This window comes from Melanotaenia boesemani, chromosome 10 (genome assembly GCF_017639745.1).
Source record: "Melanotaenia boesemani isolate fMelBoe1 chromosome 10, fMelBoe1.pri, whole genome shotgun sequence".
NCBI lineage: Eukaryota > Metazoa > Chordata > Actinopteri > Atheriniformes > Melanotaeniidae > Melanotaenia > Melanotaenia boesemani.
In genome coordinates this window covers 12322287-12338962 of record NC_055691.1, presented here as the reverse complement: position 1 = coordinate 12338962, position 16676 = coordinate 12322287, and the positions used below count along the sequence as shown (strand labels likewise).

Here is a 16676-nt window from a genome sequence, read left to right as displayed (position 1 = left end):
GATAAATCACATCTGTGTTTGCTAAATGTTTCTGTAGCTATTGAGGTTGTAGTGGTCTTTAAAAATTGTGCATTCAGTGTTCTCTCTACCAACATCATTTTCCATCCAGGGAAAATTCCTGATTCTGTGGCAGGAATGAATCTTCAGGCCATGATGGACCACAGTTAGTCATATGCACGAGGGAAATGGTTAATGATTAGATTAATAGAGCTGGACTGGGAGTAATCTGCCAGCAGCATGTCTTGTTACCTGCAGGTTGAGGTTTCAGAGAAAACATGCTAGCTGGGTCAACTCTTCCAGATCACAACTGTGGGGGTTTAGTTCAGTGCAAAAACCAGTTTATTGTTTTTTTTTTTTTGTTTGTTTTGTTTTTTTTGTTCTTTTATTGGTTGTGAACTGTGAATTTTATCTTGGGATGAATACAATACTGTCTGTATTTAAGCTTAATTAAAACACCAAAGTTTGTGCACAAATTTTAAAATATCAGGCTATCATTAATTAATAATAATAATAATAATAATAATAATAATAATAATAATAATAATTAGCTAGCTGTTTACTTGAGTCCGCTGGCCTTTTCACCTTGTTGGCTTTATGCTGTGAGATCAGATTCACATTCACACTGAGCTTTTAATGGAAGACAAACTGCCAAAAAATTAGCTTGCATTAGTTTTAATTTAATGCTAGCTACATGCTAACATTAGCAGAAGTTAAAGCTAGTAGTTTACCTGAGTCAACTAGCTTTCTTACCCTAGCTGCGGATGATCTATTGATGTTCAATCATGAGAAATGGTGAATTTGACGGTAACCATGTTTGTTCTATTTTCTTTCACCAACACATCAGTCTTTTCTTAGCTGGATTAATGAACTTTTTCTGAAAAGATAAATGTCTGAAAACGAGCATAACACTGTTTTAAAAGAACAGTGATCAGAACCCTGTTGATGGTCTTGCTCTCTTTGTGATGCAAGTCTAAAAGCTGCTTATTGTGGCATTAAAGGTTCACGTCTGACATTTGGTTTCAGTTAGGTTCTCCATCCCATAAAAATCCATGAATCTACAATCACATTTTAAAAAAAAGAGAGAAGACAACACGACACGGAGGTTCATTTAGACTGTGGACCATAGTCAGAGCTGAATGGCTCGGGTATTTTCTGCTTATCAGCTTCTGAACATCTGCCTGGTTAGAGGAAAACATCAGGATCATCGCCAGCATCACTTTTTCCTCCGGCAGCACATGGTCATACACCTCGCGTTGGCATCAAAATGTGAAGGAATGAAGCATCCAGTGAAGTAGAGCTGATTCCCAACAATTCCTGTTAGCAAAGTGTTATTGAAGCAACAGCTGTGATGGTGTCCTCTGCCAGGCGAGCACTGTCTGGTGTTACCAGGTAGAAATGAGTTGCTGTCTTGTTTTTACTCTGTTTTTAATTCATACTTAACGGCAGGTGGAAAGTGAAGGACCAGGAGACGAGGAGTGGGAAGAAAAGAAATAATTAGCCAAGAGGAGAGAGAAAGAAGTTGAAAGAGAAGAAGTCTGTGGGTGAGACAGGAGGAGGTGGAAGAATAAGGGATGAAAGGGGACTTGGCAGAGAGAGAGAGAGAGCGAGAGAGAAAGTGAGAGAGAGAGAACAGGTGACGCAGAAACAGAGAAGATGGTAGATGGATTTAATAAGGTCTCTCAAGATTTGGTCCTGGAATGATTCTGCTCCCCGTCTGCATTGGTGAACATGCAGCTCCAACCATACCTGCAGAACCGGTCTGAAGCAGAACTGGTCTGAAATAGAACCAGTCTGAAGTAGAACTGGTCCGAAGCGGAACCGGTCTGAAGTAGAACCGGTCCGAAGTGGAACTGGTCCGAAGCAGAACTGGTCTGAAGCAGAACCAATCTGAAGTAGAACCGGTCCGAAGCAAAACTGGTCTGAAGTAGAACCAGTCTGAAGTAGAACTGGTCCGACTGGGCCTCGTTACCACCAGGTGATTCTGGGCCAAAGATGGAAGATTTAAATCCAGGTTTTATTCCAACCACATTCTTCATGCATGTGCTCAGTGTTGTTTATTTAGGTGTTGACACTTGGAGAAGTTCTTCCTGACATAACTCTGTTGTCGTCCGGAAACCGACCAGTCAGAAGAGAAGACTGGACTGAGCAAGGACCGTCTAGCCGAACGTGCAGGGTCAGAACTGAGAGCGCGCTGGTCGCCGCCGCGAGGATGTTGGTCCATGAAAGCGGTGGACTGATGGGCTCTCAGCAGGCAGGTTCTCTGCTTGCAAACACTGTTGTTCCGTCACAGTGCAGCAATGCCTCCTCACCATGTGTGTTTTCACTACAAGTTTACTCACTCGTATCATGTGCACGTGTCCGGTGTTTACCATGCGCATACTCCACTTTCATGCACGCAGTCGGTTTTCAAGCCATTGTCTGTTCAACTTGTAAAATCTGAATCAGCTTATCTGCAGCGACCTTTCCTCTCCAGACTCCAAACTGGGTCTGTGTTCATAGACATCTGATAGCAGAGCAGCTGCTGCTGGAGGCAGCAGTGCTAGTTCAGTTAAAAATGTTCGCGTTGACCATGTGAAACCATTTCATTCTCAGCATTCTGAAGGTGTGGCTCTAACAATACAGCCGACAATGTAAGTTTATTTGTCCATCCATCATTCATCCCATCTTCATCCAGTTAGCTGTAGAAGACTCCAGAAAGATCTTAGCCACGTTGAGGTGGCGGTCCTGATGTCTGGCCGGGTTTATAAACCCGTTCTGAAGGCGATGACCTAAAACTTAGACATTCCATTTAAACGTGTGTCATTGGGAAATGGTTTGGGATTACATTTCTGGGAGACAATAACTCGTCCAAACAGCGCTCGCGCTACATTGGGACAGAAAGAGGAAAAGAGCCAGTTTGTCTCCACCACAGGCTGAATAATGCAGAATTCTGGTCCTCAAAGGCCACGGTCCTCCAGGTTTCAGAGGTTTTCCTGCCTCGACTCACCTGACTCAGATTAGTGGGCCATTAGGAGGTTTGAGGGAAAATCTGTTTCATCTGAATCACGTGTGTTAAAGCAGGAAACATCTAAAATCTGCAGCACCGGAGCTGGTTAGAGGTTTACCATTATTGTCCCAGCATACAAGCACAGAGGAGGATTCATCAACCTCTGCATGTCTGATTCCGCTGCAGTAGGTGGAGATGAGCCCGTTTTAGCTTATAATGTTGGATTTTCTTCTAATACAAACACTTTGAACTGGTACCTTGTCAAATGGCAAGTTAGACACTTTATCACACCTGAGATGTAGGAATGAGATGCTGTAATTCTGTTACCAGCTCATCCTCTGCCAGGGGTCCTCGTATGTGGATCATGCCCAGTTTTTAGGCCACTTTTAGTCCATCTGAATGCACTTTGACTCCCAGTAGTGTCATCTTAGTCTCAGCATTTCAGCTAAAAAAATCTCTTCATGTACATTAACAGTTTTATTTTACTCAGGCTAACCTGATATTTGGATCATTCTTTACGTCAGGGTTTAGCTTCATCAACAAAGTCCCTTCAGCTGCAAACAGAAATCTGGATGCTTTGCTGCTTTTTTCAGCCGTATTAATTAAAACCAACGATGCTGAGCAGAACTAGACAGACAGCGACCTCAGCAAGGTTGTAAAAAACAACAGAAGTAAAGTTGGTAGTGATGGAAAATCAAGATCTGTGACTAAAATAAGGTTTATCGTCAGCTTTGCTTCAGATTGATGCTTTAAACTAAGAAGAAAATAAGTCGTTTGTTTGCTGTTTCCATGGTTACGTCACCATTGCAGCAGGATGCAGTGATCTCTAGTTTAAGTGTAGTCTGCTCCTTTCATGTCTGACGGGGAGGATGTGCTCAACCTGAAAGCATGGCAGGACCTGCCCCTGTTCGAAGACCCGGAGCTTCCTGGGAAAACTTGCTCATTAGCTATGTTTCCATTAAACTATCAGACAGGTTTCATGAACATCATTAAAGGAAAATGTGCGATAGAACTGAATTCCATGCCTTATAGTTATATTGGGTTAAGCAGCCGGTGGCTCTAATTTCCCAGAGGATGTTATTAAAACTCTGCAGAAGAAGAAGAAGGTTGAACTACGAGGTCGGGACGAACCTCGGGGGCGAAGAGCAACATGGAAAAGTCACCATGCTTCCGCTGCATCTTTAGGTTTGTTGTCCAGCCCAAAAAAAAAATCTTATTTATTCATTTTATTGACGCATGAGATGCTCCCGTGTTTATATGAGTTACAATGGTAACCTTCTTGGTGTGTGCTGATGAGTCTGAAGTTTAACCGATCTAAAGCAAGGCAGGTTTATCTGTATGACACATTTACCAGACAACTCCGTGTTTTACATAAAACATGCAAAGCAAGGTGCGAAGGAAACAAATACACTTAAATAATAAAAGAAGAAAATGATCAGGACTAGATCTGTCCACCAGTCTGACCCTCCAGACCATAAATCTCCCCAGTTTTATCATCACACAGACACGGTTTCTGCTTTCCGTCTAAATGACGTAAAAACCAGGAATTCCTTCTCTGGGACTGGACCACAACACGGCCTTCTCTGTGACGTCTCCGTCTGCCTCGCTTTGACGGCACAAACAAAAGTAAAAACCTCGTGTCCCGGACGTGGGAAGACCAGGGTCAGAGGTCTGCAAACAAACACAACTTTATCTTTTTAATTATTTCTTCATTTATTTGCTTTGAATCATTAAATGCCACATTTTCTAATTGATAATTTTTTTTTTTTATTTTTAAAAATAATTTAATTTACTTGATTATTATGTTGTGAATAGTTTTTAATTTTATGTATTTATTAGTTACAAAGTGCAACTTTTTGTTCATTTATTATTTATTTTTATTTTAAAATTTTAAATTTAAATTTCTAAAAGTGAGGCATCCAGTGAAGGCAGCGCAGTAGTGATGTTCTCCCACTGCCTGGTTCCCATTAATAGGCCAGCAGCTGAGTTTTGGGCCAGCTATAGACGGCGAAGGAGAGACGGGTCCATTCCAAAATAAAGGGAGTCATGAGGAAGATAAGGCTTGTTTTTACTAGACTGGACTCCTGCACTGACCTGCTGTCACATTTAAGGTTAAAATAAAAAACAACTCCAAGATTTTTAATTAAAGGGTGGGTAAATGAGTCCAGAGAGCCAACAGCACTGCTGCATCCTGCCTGAAGGTCAGTTTTCACCAGTAACGCCTTCTGTTTTATTTTCATTTATACAGACGAAGTTCATCTCCTTCCATGTTTTAATGTCCCGTAAGCATTTCTGTAGGTTCTCTATTCATCGATCTCCAGCAGATTTTAAAGGCAGATAAATCTGGATGTCGTCTGCAAAACAATCAAATGACGCATTGTTTTTTAAAAATAGACCCCAGAGGAAGTAAATAAACTGAGAATAAAAGGGCCTAGGATGGAGCCTTGAGGTACCCCGTTTTAAACAAAACTTTAATTTTATGCGCCACCTCATCTTCCCTTTTCTTCCTCAGTAGAGGTTGCAAAAGCATATTGACCAGACAGGAAATAGATGTCAACAACAGAATCTAAACGAGAATGAGACAGGAAAACACAATGCACATAAGAAAAGTATTCAGTCTAGTTTTAATTAAATAAACGATTTATTTAGAACGGGGGTGTGCAGTCTGGCTCATCAGGCCTTCTATACCAGTCCTGCATGGACAGATCCATTTATGTTCATTATTAATGGCTTAATTTTATGCTTGATGTTACACTGGAAAATATTCCCAGAACAAACTACCTGCATTTGCTGAGAAGTACCGAGATGGAGATTAGCAAAAAGAAAAAAGAAGTGGATCAGATCCCCATAACTCTACCACTGCTGCAGGTTTGGTGGGAACTGTGGAAATAGTAGCTATTTTTGGACAAACATGAAATAGTCTAGAAAATCAGACGTCTCTCTCCGCAGGACAGTTAAAATGACAAATGCATTTACTAGTAAATGTCGCAGACCCTGGATTGAGGAGACAGTGACAGTTAACCCCACCTGGACTCTGTTAACAGCCAACATTGACTAGGGAGACGTCCATCTGCGAACCGGGACGTTTTCGTCTCTGCAGCTCTGCTGATATGTGGGTTAAAACTGGGTTACATGTGGTGTTCCACATGCACCTTGGAGAAAACTGTTGTGTGTGTGTTCAGGATGCTGCTTGACCTCGAAGTGTGAAGACAAGTGAGTGTAAGCAAATGACGGAGCAGCTGATGCCTCCATTTCAGTGTGTGTGTGCTGTACTACCGAAGCCCAAAGCTATAAATAGCTTCCTTTTCTCTGATTATCTCCCTCTTATGTCATGCTGGGTCTCATGTCCATGTCCTCCTATCTCCACATGTATAAGTATAACAAGTACACCAAAAAATCTAATCTACTAATATGGATTGACTCTGCGAGTAAGAAAGTCAGTTTTACTAGTAAAAATCCTTTCTACCATGTTTTACATACCTCTTCAAGAACCAATCAGATTTCTCTAATTCCTGGACACAGCTGTCCGTCCCGCTGGCCTTGGTCAGTTGTAGCCATAGATATCTACAATGATACTGGATGTCTCACCCGCGCTGCAGGCCAACGAGGTTGAATGGCCGCACTGGCGGCCATCTTGCCACAGTCAGCTCCCTCATAACATTGTTTTAATGGAGATTTTCTTTGGTTTAGTTTGGTATGTAGAGATGATTTAGGCTACAGAATAACAATATGATTATCATGTTGATATATATATATATGTATATATATATATATATATATATATGTGTGTGTGTGTGTGTGTGTGTGTATGAATATTAACAATATAAAATACTTAGATTTACTGTAACATCTTGGACATAAAAGTGACATTTATTCGCGATACAAAATAGGTACAAGATTTACAAAAATACATGAAGGAAAGCAGCTTGTTGAACCCCCACCCTGTAGAGAGAACTAGACTATGGAGGAGATTTTCACCTGGAGGACAGAGATAAAACAGAGGTGTGAGAAAAACAGTGGAACCGAATTTAACACTGGAAAGGCCTCATAGTTACACTGATATACAATTACATTACCCAAGATTTCACTAGACAGATGCACAGGGACTAGCAGAGAGAGATGAGTTCACACCACACCTCAGTAATCAGACTACACCTCAGTAATCAGAGTACAAGCTTTTGTAAAACAAAATTTTAAAGAAAATAAATAAACAATAATAAAAAAAATAGCCTGCTAAACATGTCTGGGCTGATTCCTGTGACAGGACTGTGTTCTTCTGGTGCATGGTGTTTCTCTGGAAGCTAAGTGGAGCCATCTTGGCAATGTAGTGCAGCCTTAGCTTAAACCAGGGAACAGCTAATGCCTGCACCTTGGTGGTGACTGTCTACGATGTACTCCTCCAACAAAAACACATCCTCCGACCCGATCCTCTTCCGTACCATGTACAGGACCTCCAGCAGTCTGATGGGCTGTGATTAGCTGGAACTTGCTGATGCCTGGCGAATGAGCCGCTCTGCTGCTCTAATAAGCCTAACTCTTCTTCTGATGGAGAACAGAACTATGCTGCACGTCTACGTCGTTTTTCAAAGATAAAAGCTGCAATTTCACCATGTTCAAGTATCCAGAATTACAGCCATGTTCATAACTTTTGTAAGAAAACAAACCGTCAAGATTTCAGCGAAATAAGAGTATCTGCGTTTGTGTAGATCACTTACCTTCCCTCAGATACCACAGATCTCTTGCCTGTGGCAAGATGGCTGCCAGTGAAGACGTTTGAAACGCCACCATAAAGCATCTAGTATTATTGTAGATATCTATGGTTTTACCCATGATGGAAAGTTTGGTTAGACACAGAGACTCTTAGTCCTCCTCTCTCTGTGACTAGTTAGAGATTTGCGACATCTGATGGGTTCTTGAGCAGTTGTGTAAAATGTGGAACAAATGTTTTGTACACATTGACTTGTATTTTCAGACTACACTTAAACTGTATTTGCAAATTGAATCCGTACTTGTGGATTTGATTTGTACCTGTTCTTGCTATAGTTTCTTTTATCAAAAGATGAAAACCCTCTGTCAGTATTTTAGCTCCACACATATATGTCAACCACAGTCTCCACTTCCGGAATGTCAAAACTGGAGCGAGCGAGGACCGTTTAGCCGAGCATGCAGGGTCTGTCCCGGCAGCTCTGTACGTACGTTTCTGTCCCGGCAGCTCCGTACGTATGTCTGTCCCGGCAGCTCCGTACGTCTGTCTGTCCTGGCAGCTCCGTATGCACGTCTCCGTCCTGGCAGCTCCATACTTATGTCTCTGTCCTGGCAGCTCCGTACATACGTCTCTGTCCAGGCAGCTCCGTACATATGTCTCTGTCCTTGCAGTGCTGACAGGCGTCGCTCAGGGTTCACTTTGTCATGACCAAGAGTCTGTCCATGGAGAACACACAGAACCAATCATGGGGCTTTGTGTATGTGTGTGTGGTTGTGTGCGGTTGTGTGTGGATTTGTGAGGACAAACAGTGCTAGTGAGGTGAGATAAAAACCTAATTGCGCAGGGTGGTGTGTAGGCTTTGTGTTTGTGTGTGCTCACATGAGTAGGTGTGAAGATAAAAATATGAGTGTGGGAGATAATGGGAGACGGGGACGAGAGAGGCAGATGCTTTGTGCATGATACGACTGGAGGACGCCTGCATGTGCTTGAAGCTTTCAGTGTGTTAATGTGATCATATCATCAGTATCAGCTTCTGCTAGATTAATTTTTTACGTTAACACTGAGAGAAGAATTTGGTGTGACTGAACATGGGATTCATCCTCTAATCTGGGTCTTTTCTGTTTGCATTTGTTTGTAAAGATCTTGACGTCTGGAAATGTTTGAACGATGACAGCTCAGTGAAGCATGTAGGATGTCATCAGGAGGGAAGGTGGGGTAGTGAGAGGGTTGACAGAAAATACCAACAAATATTACGTATCCTGTCAAGCCCCATGTCTAAGAACTTTCAACCCCACATTAAAATGATGTGCAAGCACAAGGTTGATTTGAGTACTTTTGCAGTCACATTATAAATAAGCTGTAAATATCATTATATGTATTACTGGTGAAGAATAAATACAGATGGGATACGGCACAAATGAAGAAAGTTTCGGGCTTGCTTAACAAAACCCCAAGTCCAACCATGTTCACGATGAATGTGCATATCTGAAGTGATGCAGGTGCAGCAGATCATACGATATGTGAGTCATCTCTGCAACTCTGATGAGGTGAAGCAGAACTAAATCAGAGATTTTACTTCAAACTGGTCAGGAGTCGTTTCCATAATGGACATTTTGGCCCAGTTTAACCATCATAGTTGGGGCAAATGCACCTTTGTTCCGAGTTGTTGCACATGCTGTGCTTTCAAACATAGCCAACCAGTCACATGACCTCACGCACACAAACATAGCAGCATACACCAGCTGTTCACATGTAGAACTTCTGTGATGCTGAACCTGAGGAGGATAACTGCCATTTCTGGACGCCTGATGGTGAAACTGTAAGGCTTGAAAACTGCCCGAATCTTCATAAATAAGGAGGACAAAGGTAACTTTACTGATACCCGGAGGTAGATTGGATTTGCAGGAAAAGAGGCAATCCTATGCACAAAGAACAAAACAGATTAACAGACACAAAAGGAAGAAAGTGGTGCTCATCTCATGTCCGGCCCAGACATACGTGCATAAAAACTTCAAAAAACACACGAAAGAAGAATAAAGAAATTAAAAGAATAAAATAAATGCCAATCTAAAAACCTGGTCATAAAGTGGGTTTGTGTACTTTTGGGCCCCCACCTTCCCTGAACTTTCCAGGGGTTCCATTATGAATCATTTGGTTAAAAAAGTTCAACTTCTCATGAAATTCTAAACCAGAGACTTTCCCACAACGCTTAATAATACTCCATTAGATAGATTCACTCCTACGAATCAATGTTCTAGTTGGACTTCTAGTTGGACTAATGTGATAAATTATTAATTTAATTTAATAGATACTGAACGTTTTTGCTTTATGTATTCTCCTTATTTTTACTATATACGTCCTTAATTTATCAGTAGAGTCCCACTGAGATCTAACATCTCCTTCTCCAGGAAAACCTAGTCAAGAATATTGGCCATGCAATCACTGCTGCCATGTGATTGGCTGATTAGTGTTGAGTGTATGTCAAGTGGCAACCTCAACCGGTAAAATGTGAAGCCTATGTGGAAGTGCAAAAAATTGCAGTTCCCCCCTCATCCGCTAGGGGCTGGCTCCAAAACAAAGCAAATCCCCATAGACTCCCATTTTAAAAAGACCAACTTCACAGCAGAAATAAACATGTTTAAAGCCTGGTACAAAAATCCATTTTAGGATTAATAGGTCAAGTTTACCTTCATGACAACTGCGAGGGGGGTGAATTTTTTTCTAACTCACCCGTTTGGATGGTATTTAATCTTGAAATTCGGCAGAAAAAGTGTCCTTTTGATTGACAGGTATCCGATATCCGCACCAAAAGGGAGAGTGCAGCACAACCGTGGTTTTTAGCCGGCTAACAGCGCGTCTTAGCTTTAGCCCGCCTACCTCCGTTAGCTGGTTAGCTACCGTTAGCTCTGAGTTAGCTCGGTTAGCTCTTAGCTACAGGCAGATCGGAGTTTGATGGGTGTCAATCATCCATCCCCACCTTCACAGTCCCCCTGTCAGCTCCACATTGGGAACCACCCAATGAGCTTCAATTCAGCTCTTCAGAAAGTTATGGGTGATGTCACGGAGGCTCCATCTATCATTCATATACAGGCAATGGATGAATGTGCATATTGAGAAGCAGTTGGGGTTTAAAATGATTATTGATCACTTGGTGAACGAAACACCTGATGTTTCTAAATATGGCAGCAGCATGATGATGTCATGGAATAATGTGCAGCGGCGGTTGAACGGTCCATATGTCTGTCTCTCCGTCCATCTGTGGGACTCGGTGTGAAACTAAACTACTTCTCAGGTCCGGCTACAGATTGTGCCAAGCAACGTGAGATAGCAGAGACTCACCCTGCCTGCAAAAGGGCCTGCAGGGCGGTGATGAGGCGAGGTCCTGGTGCAATCAGGCTCAAGTCAGCATGCCAGCTACACACACCATCACACACACACACACACCATCACACACACAAACACACCTAACTAACTGTCTAACTGTCTGTATGTCTGCTTTGTGTCCTTGTGTTAGCTGCAGTGAAAGACATCATGGCATTTGAAACAGCAGGACGGGCTCCTGCGAGCTCTGTGTCTAAATGTCAGCTGGGCCCACTGGTTATGAACATTTTTATCCCCCACGCTCTGATTTTTGTTTTTTAGCTAAAATCAGTCCATCAGTCATCTCAGTTTCTGTCCTCCCTCCTCTGTTTATGCAGTCATGTAAAAAAGCTGCATGGGAATAAATCAACAGATTTCTGGAACCAGGTCCTCGGGACAGACCAGACCAAGGTGGACATGTTTGGTCCTTAAACACCTCATAGCAGCTGTCAGCACAGTGGTGGAGGAATGAATCTGGACACTAGTGATGTGCGATACCACTCATTTTCTTTCCAATCCGATACTAAGTAAAATACAAGCCAGTATCAGCAATACCGATCGTATACCGATACTATATACAGAAATTTAATGTTTTTGGAAAATCCCTTTCAAAGAATCAACACTGAGTGGAAAGGAAGTGGAAGTTCCATTTTTATAAAATATGTTGTGACTCAAACAGAAATTACCAGTAAAATGCATAAATACATATATAAATAATACAATAACTGCATGTTTGTCAACACCTACATATTAAAATATTTACTTAACCTTCATTCTAAAAAACTGAGAGGGATTGATCTTATTGTTTTTCTATCCTATATAATATTATTTATCCATATTTTTATTTTTTAAAACCCTATGTCGGTTTCTTGACCCGCTGCATCTAAGCCCCTGATTTCAGGACACATTTCACTCCAAGCTGAACTCATCCAGATATTTGTTGCACCATTTTCTTATTTCATAACCACATTTAATGCTGTAAATAACAGAACAGGATGCAGTAGTCTTTAGAACGAGGAGAACTCCTGTTTGAACAGCAACACAAAAACCTGAAACTAGCAAACAGGTGAAAACCACTTTCCCTAAATGTAGCATCAATCCACAGTTCACATGTTTCACTCTGAATAGTGGTTAGTACCTGAAAGTACCTGATAGTACATGTTTGTACCTGCCTGCAGCATCGAAAGACTCCCAGAGTGACGTGTCTCTTACAGCACCTGTCCTGCTACTCTCCTCCTCTTCCTCATCATAAATTTATTATATTCTGTGTTCGACTCTTAGATGTTTGAGGTGTGTGGTGTTGCTATAGAAACCTCTATGTCTTCCCACACATCATACAGCACAGCGTTGCTCTTCAGCTTCACACGTGATGCTACGGACTACTGCGCCCCTATGCTGGGCCATTTCACATATGACTTTGGCCGGCAGAAGAAAAAGTAGTTCCTGCAAACTGGGTATAATTTAGAAAAGACCCTGATATTCTAGTTGCTTTCCACTGTAATCTAGTTAGTGATGGGCTGCATTTTTACCCCAAATCAGTAAAATATCAATAATCTAACATGAAAATTGATTCTAGAACGTTAAAGCTGGTATCAGAAGTATCAATATTTTGGTATTGGCCTGCACATCACTGCTGGACACCTGCAGTTATTGATGGACCATGAACTCCTCTGATACCAAAGTCTTACAGAGTCAGATGTGAGTCCATCTGTCCGACAGATAAAGCCTGGAACCGTCTCATGCAGCAGGACCATGATCCCAAACACAGCAACAGGTCTACACCAGAACCTGGTATTGACCTGGTCAGAGTCCAGACCTCATCCAGACTGCAGGAACCAGACAGGCTGCTGATGGATTTACACTGTTTTCATGTCTTTAGAACCAGACCAGATGACTTTTCCTGAAGTGAAACCTCTGAATTAACACATTGTCTTTCAGGTCTGTGAAATATTTTCCAGGAACAGCTGTGAACTCAGTGTTTATAACATATTATTAGTATGTTATCAGACCAAAGCACCAGTCTTCACATGCATCACATATGTGGCTCTAAATATGTAAAAGCTTAAAAATCCCAAAGTATCTCACCTCACCGGCTGTTGTGTGTTTTCTTTTTTCTTTTTTTGTCTAGGATCATCCATGAGGATGGGTTCTCTGGCGATGATGTAAAGCAGTACAAGCCTGTTGTTTACAGCAACACCATCCAATCTCTGGCTGCCATCGTCCGTGCCATGGATACACTGGGCCTGGAGTACGGGGACAAAGAACGCAAGGTCAGAAGGACGCTTTCCAAGCACGTCCTGCAGCCTAGCCTGCAAACAGACACATGCGACATACGCGCTCCACCTTCCTGACAGCATATGTGACGGCGTTCTGATGAAACTGTCTTCTGAAGATCAGAGTGAACCTCTGAGTTTACCTGCAGCCAGCTGGTGTAGTTCAGGGTGTTACTGTCTTTCAGCCACATCACCTTCAGTGCAGCTCTTGTGACAGACTTGATGAAGTATCATATCCACCCTCTGCGCTCTGACCTTAATCAGAGCATTTCACATCTTGAGTCTGTCATGCTGCAGAGTCCTGCAATTATTCAGCATATTAGCTTGTGTGTGAAGTGATGTGTGCGTGGTGTGTTTATTCAACAATCAGGCCATAAACTGTTGTGTCGGAGGGAGCTGTTAATGTCAAAGCTTCATAAAACTGCTGAGACAGGCCTTTGTTGTGTAGAGCTGGGCGCTGCTGAGATTAATAATTAATCACAGGACATTGGTGTTCAGCAGTGTGTGGAGGACAGAGTCAGCCATGATTCAGGGTGTTAATGGTTAATGCACTACCTCCCCTCCCAGTGTGGTCTGTGAAATTTCACCTTTCATCATCCGGAGAAATTTTGAACAATCTGTTTTAGGAATAGAAGTCATTTTCCAACTGTTGCAGGAAACTTGGCTTTGTTTTGGAGCGTCATCTGGAAACGGTCGCCAGCTAACTCTGCCCCTCAAATTTCCTTCATGCCAGTCAGTCTAAGTTAGTCCTGCTTCTAAGTCCCTTAATCCTAAAGTGTACAAGTTCAATATATGATACGCTAATGAAGGATTATGACTGTAATCCGCAGGAGAACATCAGTTCTGTCTCAGTATGGAACAAAGGGCGAAGGTTAATTAGAGATTCAAGACGCAGGGATGTGTTATATTCTGTCCTGTGTGGCAGTTTGAAGTTTGATTTAATACCGGTATGTTTGATTCGTCCCTTTGTGCTGCATGATGGCATTGCCTCTGCTGAAGGTTTCACTTACATCCCAAATTAGAAAATTTAATGTGAAATGGAAAGAAAACCGGCAGCAATTCTTGGATTGCTAAGAATCGCTTGAAGCTTCTCAGTGAATCTTTCCCTACATTACAACATTTCCAGGTCCTTCTAACATTAAGGGTAACGGGTGATGAAGAGTTCCAGGTTTTGCTTTGTCCATTTGTTCCAGCTGTCCAACAGTCCAGTTTTCTGGTTGTTTCAGGTCAGAACTGCAGGCCGGTTCAGTACCCTCCTTGGCCTCATGGACGACCCTGAAAAAACTCAATGATTTTCTAACATTTGGAAACAAACCTCAGAGACTTTCATGGACACAGCTTTTGCACATTAATGTTTCTTTTGACATTATATATAAATACATATATATATATATATATATATATATATATATATATATATATATATATATATATATATATATATAGTGATACTTCGATACCCACATTTTACACATCAAAAACAACTCATAGCTCAGTATTGCAACATCCACAAATGGCAACTGCTATCACAGTTATTGAAGCAATATGATACCCTAATTCTACAGCAAGGGGAGCCAGGACGATAGGTAAACATATCTATCTCCCCCCATAGATTGGGTACCAAGCCCCAATGATGATGAATGAGAACAAGATACAGCTATGCCCTGCCAGTGATCAGATACCCTGCTGGGATAATAAGCAGGCCAAAGGAGGAAATTCAGACCACAGATGTTAAAACATGTGCTCCATGCATGGAGGGTTCCACCCCAAAGCCAGTGTCCAGAGGCTATACACCAAGCACAAAGAGGGAGGCCAAGAACTAGTGAGCATCAGGGCCACTAAACAAGATTAAACATCCAAGCTCCATGAATACATCAGGAAGATGGCCCCAAGGGATGAAGCACTGAGTGAATGCATCAGGCAATGGAACCTGGAGGAGAATGAAAGGGAGGAACCATCATGGAGGACAAGCCCCTGCATGGGATGTACCACCGACAGATCGCTGAACTGGTGGATATGAACAAGTCCTACCAATGGCTGGAGAGGGCTGGACTGAAGGACAGCACAGAGGCACTGATCACAGCAGCACAGGAGCAAGCCTTGAGTACCAGGGCAATGGAGACCCAGATCTACCACACGAGACAGGACTCCAGGTGCAGGCTGTGCAAAGAGGTTCCTGAAACAATCAGCATCTCACAGCAGGGAGCAAGATACTGGCAAGCAAAGAATAAATGGAACCTCATAACCAAGTAGCTGGCATAGTGTACAGAAACATCTACAGAATATGGACTGGATACCTTACCAAGGTGGTGGAGAATGAGAGGGCTAAGATCCTGTGGGACTTCCAGATACCGACCGACAAAATGGTGGTGGCCAACCAACCAGACATTGTGACCATGGATATGTAGCAAAGGAAAGCCGTAGTGATGGATGTAGCCATCCCCAACGATGAAAATATCAGGAAAACGGAACACGAGAACCTGGAGAAATACCAAGGACTCAAGGAAGAGCTGGAGAAAGCCTGGAAGGTAAAGGCAACAGTAGTACCAATGGTCATCGGAGCACTGGGGGCCATGCCCCCCACACTGGAGAAGTAGCTCCAACATGTACCTGTAGAACATCAGACATCTCCATCCAGAAGAGTGCAGTCCTAGGAACAGCTAAGATACTGGAGAACCCTCAAGTTCCCAGGACTCTGGTAGAGGACCCAAGCTGGAGATGAACAGCCTACCTAGAGGAGATGGGAGGGTGGTTGAGGGAGGAGTTTATATACATTATATATAGATAGATAGATAGATAGATAGATAGATAGATAGATAGATAGATAGATAGATAGATAGATAGATAGACAGACAGACAGACAGACAGACAGACAGACAGACAGACAGATAGATAGATATTTATATATTATTTATATATATATATATATGTCATATAAATATTTTTTTACATATTTTTAAAAATAGAAGCTGATTTACATTTATCTCATATTGGAGATACGTTGGGGTAGATTTTGTGTAATAAACTTTGGAGTGATAGAAAGGATGAATCACTTTAAACTCATGTCTGCTGTTAATTGGGCTTTTGTGAATTTGAGAAAGGGCCCGTTTTCACTGTTGTTCCGGTATTTGTGTTCTCATCTCCTGTTCCCATGCTGCTTTAACATTGTTTGCTGATGCAATGGGTAAAAGGAAGCAACTGGCAGATTTAACAATAAGGTTTTTACTTGTAGGTGGTAAGTTGGGAGTTTCTAAAAATGGATGACCTTCTTTTAACTGTAAATTTGATAGATTTGTTTGTGACAAAGGCATGGGATATTTTTAATCACAGGGAAGTTATTGATATTCCGCAG

At 42.0% G+C, this 16676-nt stretch overlaps 1 protein-coding gene across 2 annotated transcripts in view; it reads left to right on the top strand.

Moving 5' to 3' along the window:
• gnao1a (guanine nucleotide binding protein (G protein), alpha activating activity polypeptide O, a) overlaps nucleotides 1-16676 on the top strand; it is a 103677-nt gene that overhangs the window by 18054 nt on the left and 68947 nt on the right. For both annotated transcript variants that reach the window (XM_041996121.1, XM_041996122.1), the window contains exon 3: nucleotides 13180-13321. In XM_041996121.1, coding sequence (XP_041852055.1) covers nucleotides 13180-13321 — 142 coding nt within the window. The remainder of the gene's footprint in view (nucleotides 1-13179; nucleotides 13322-16676) is intronic.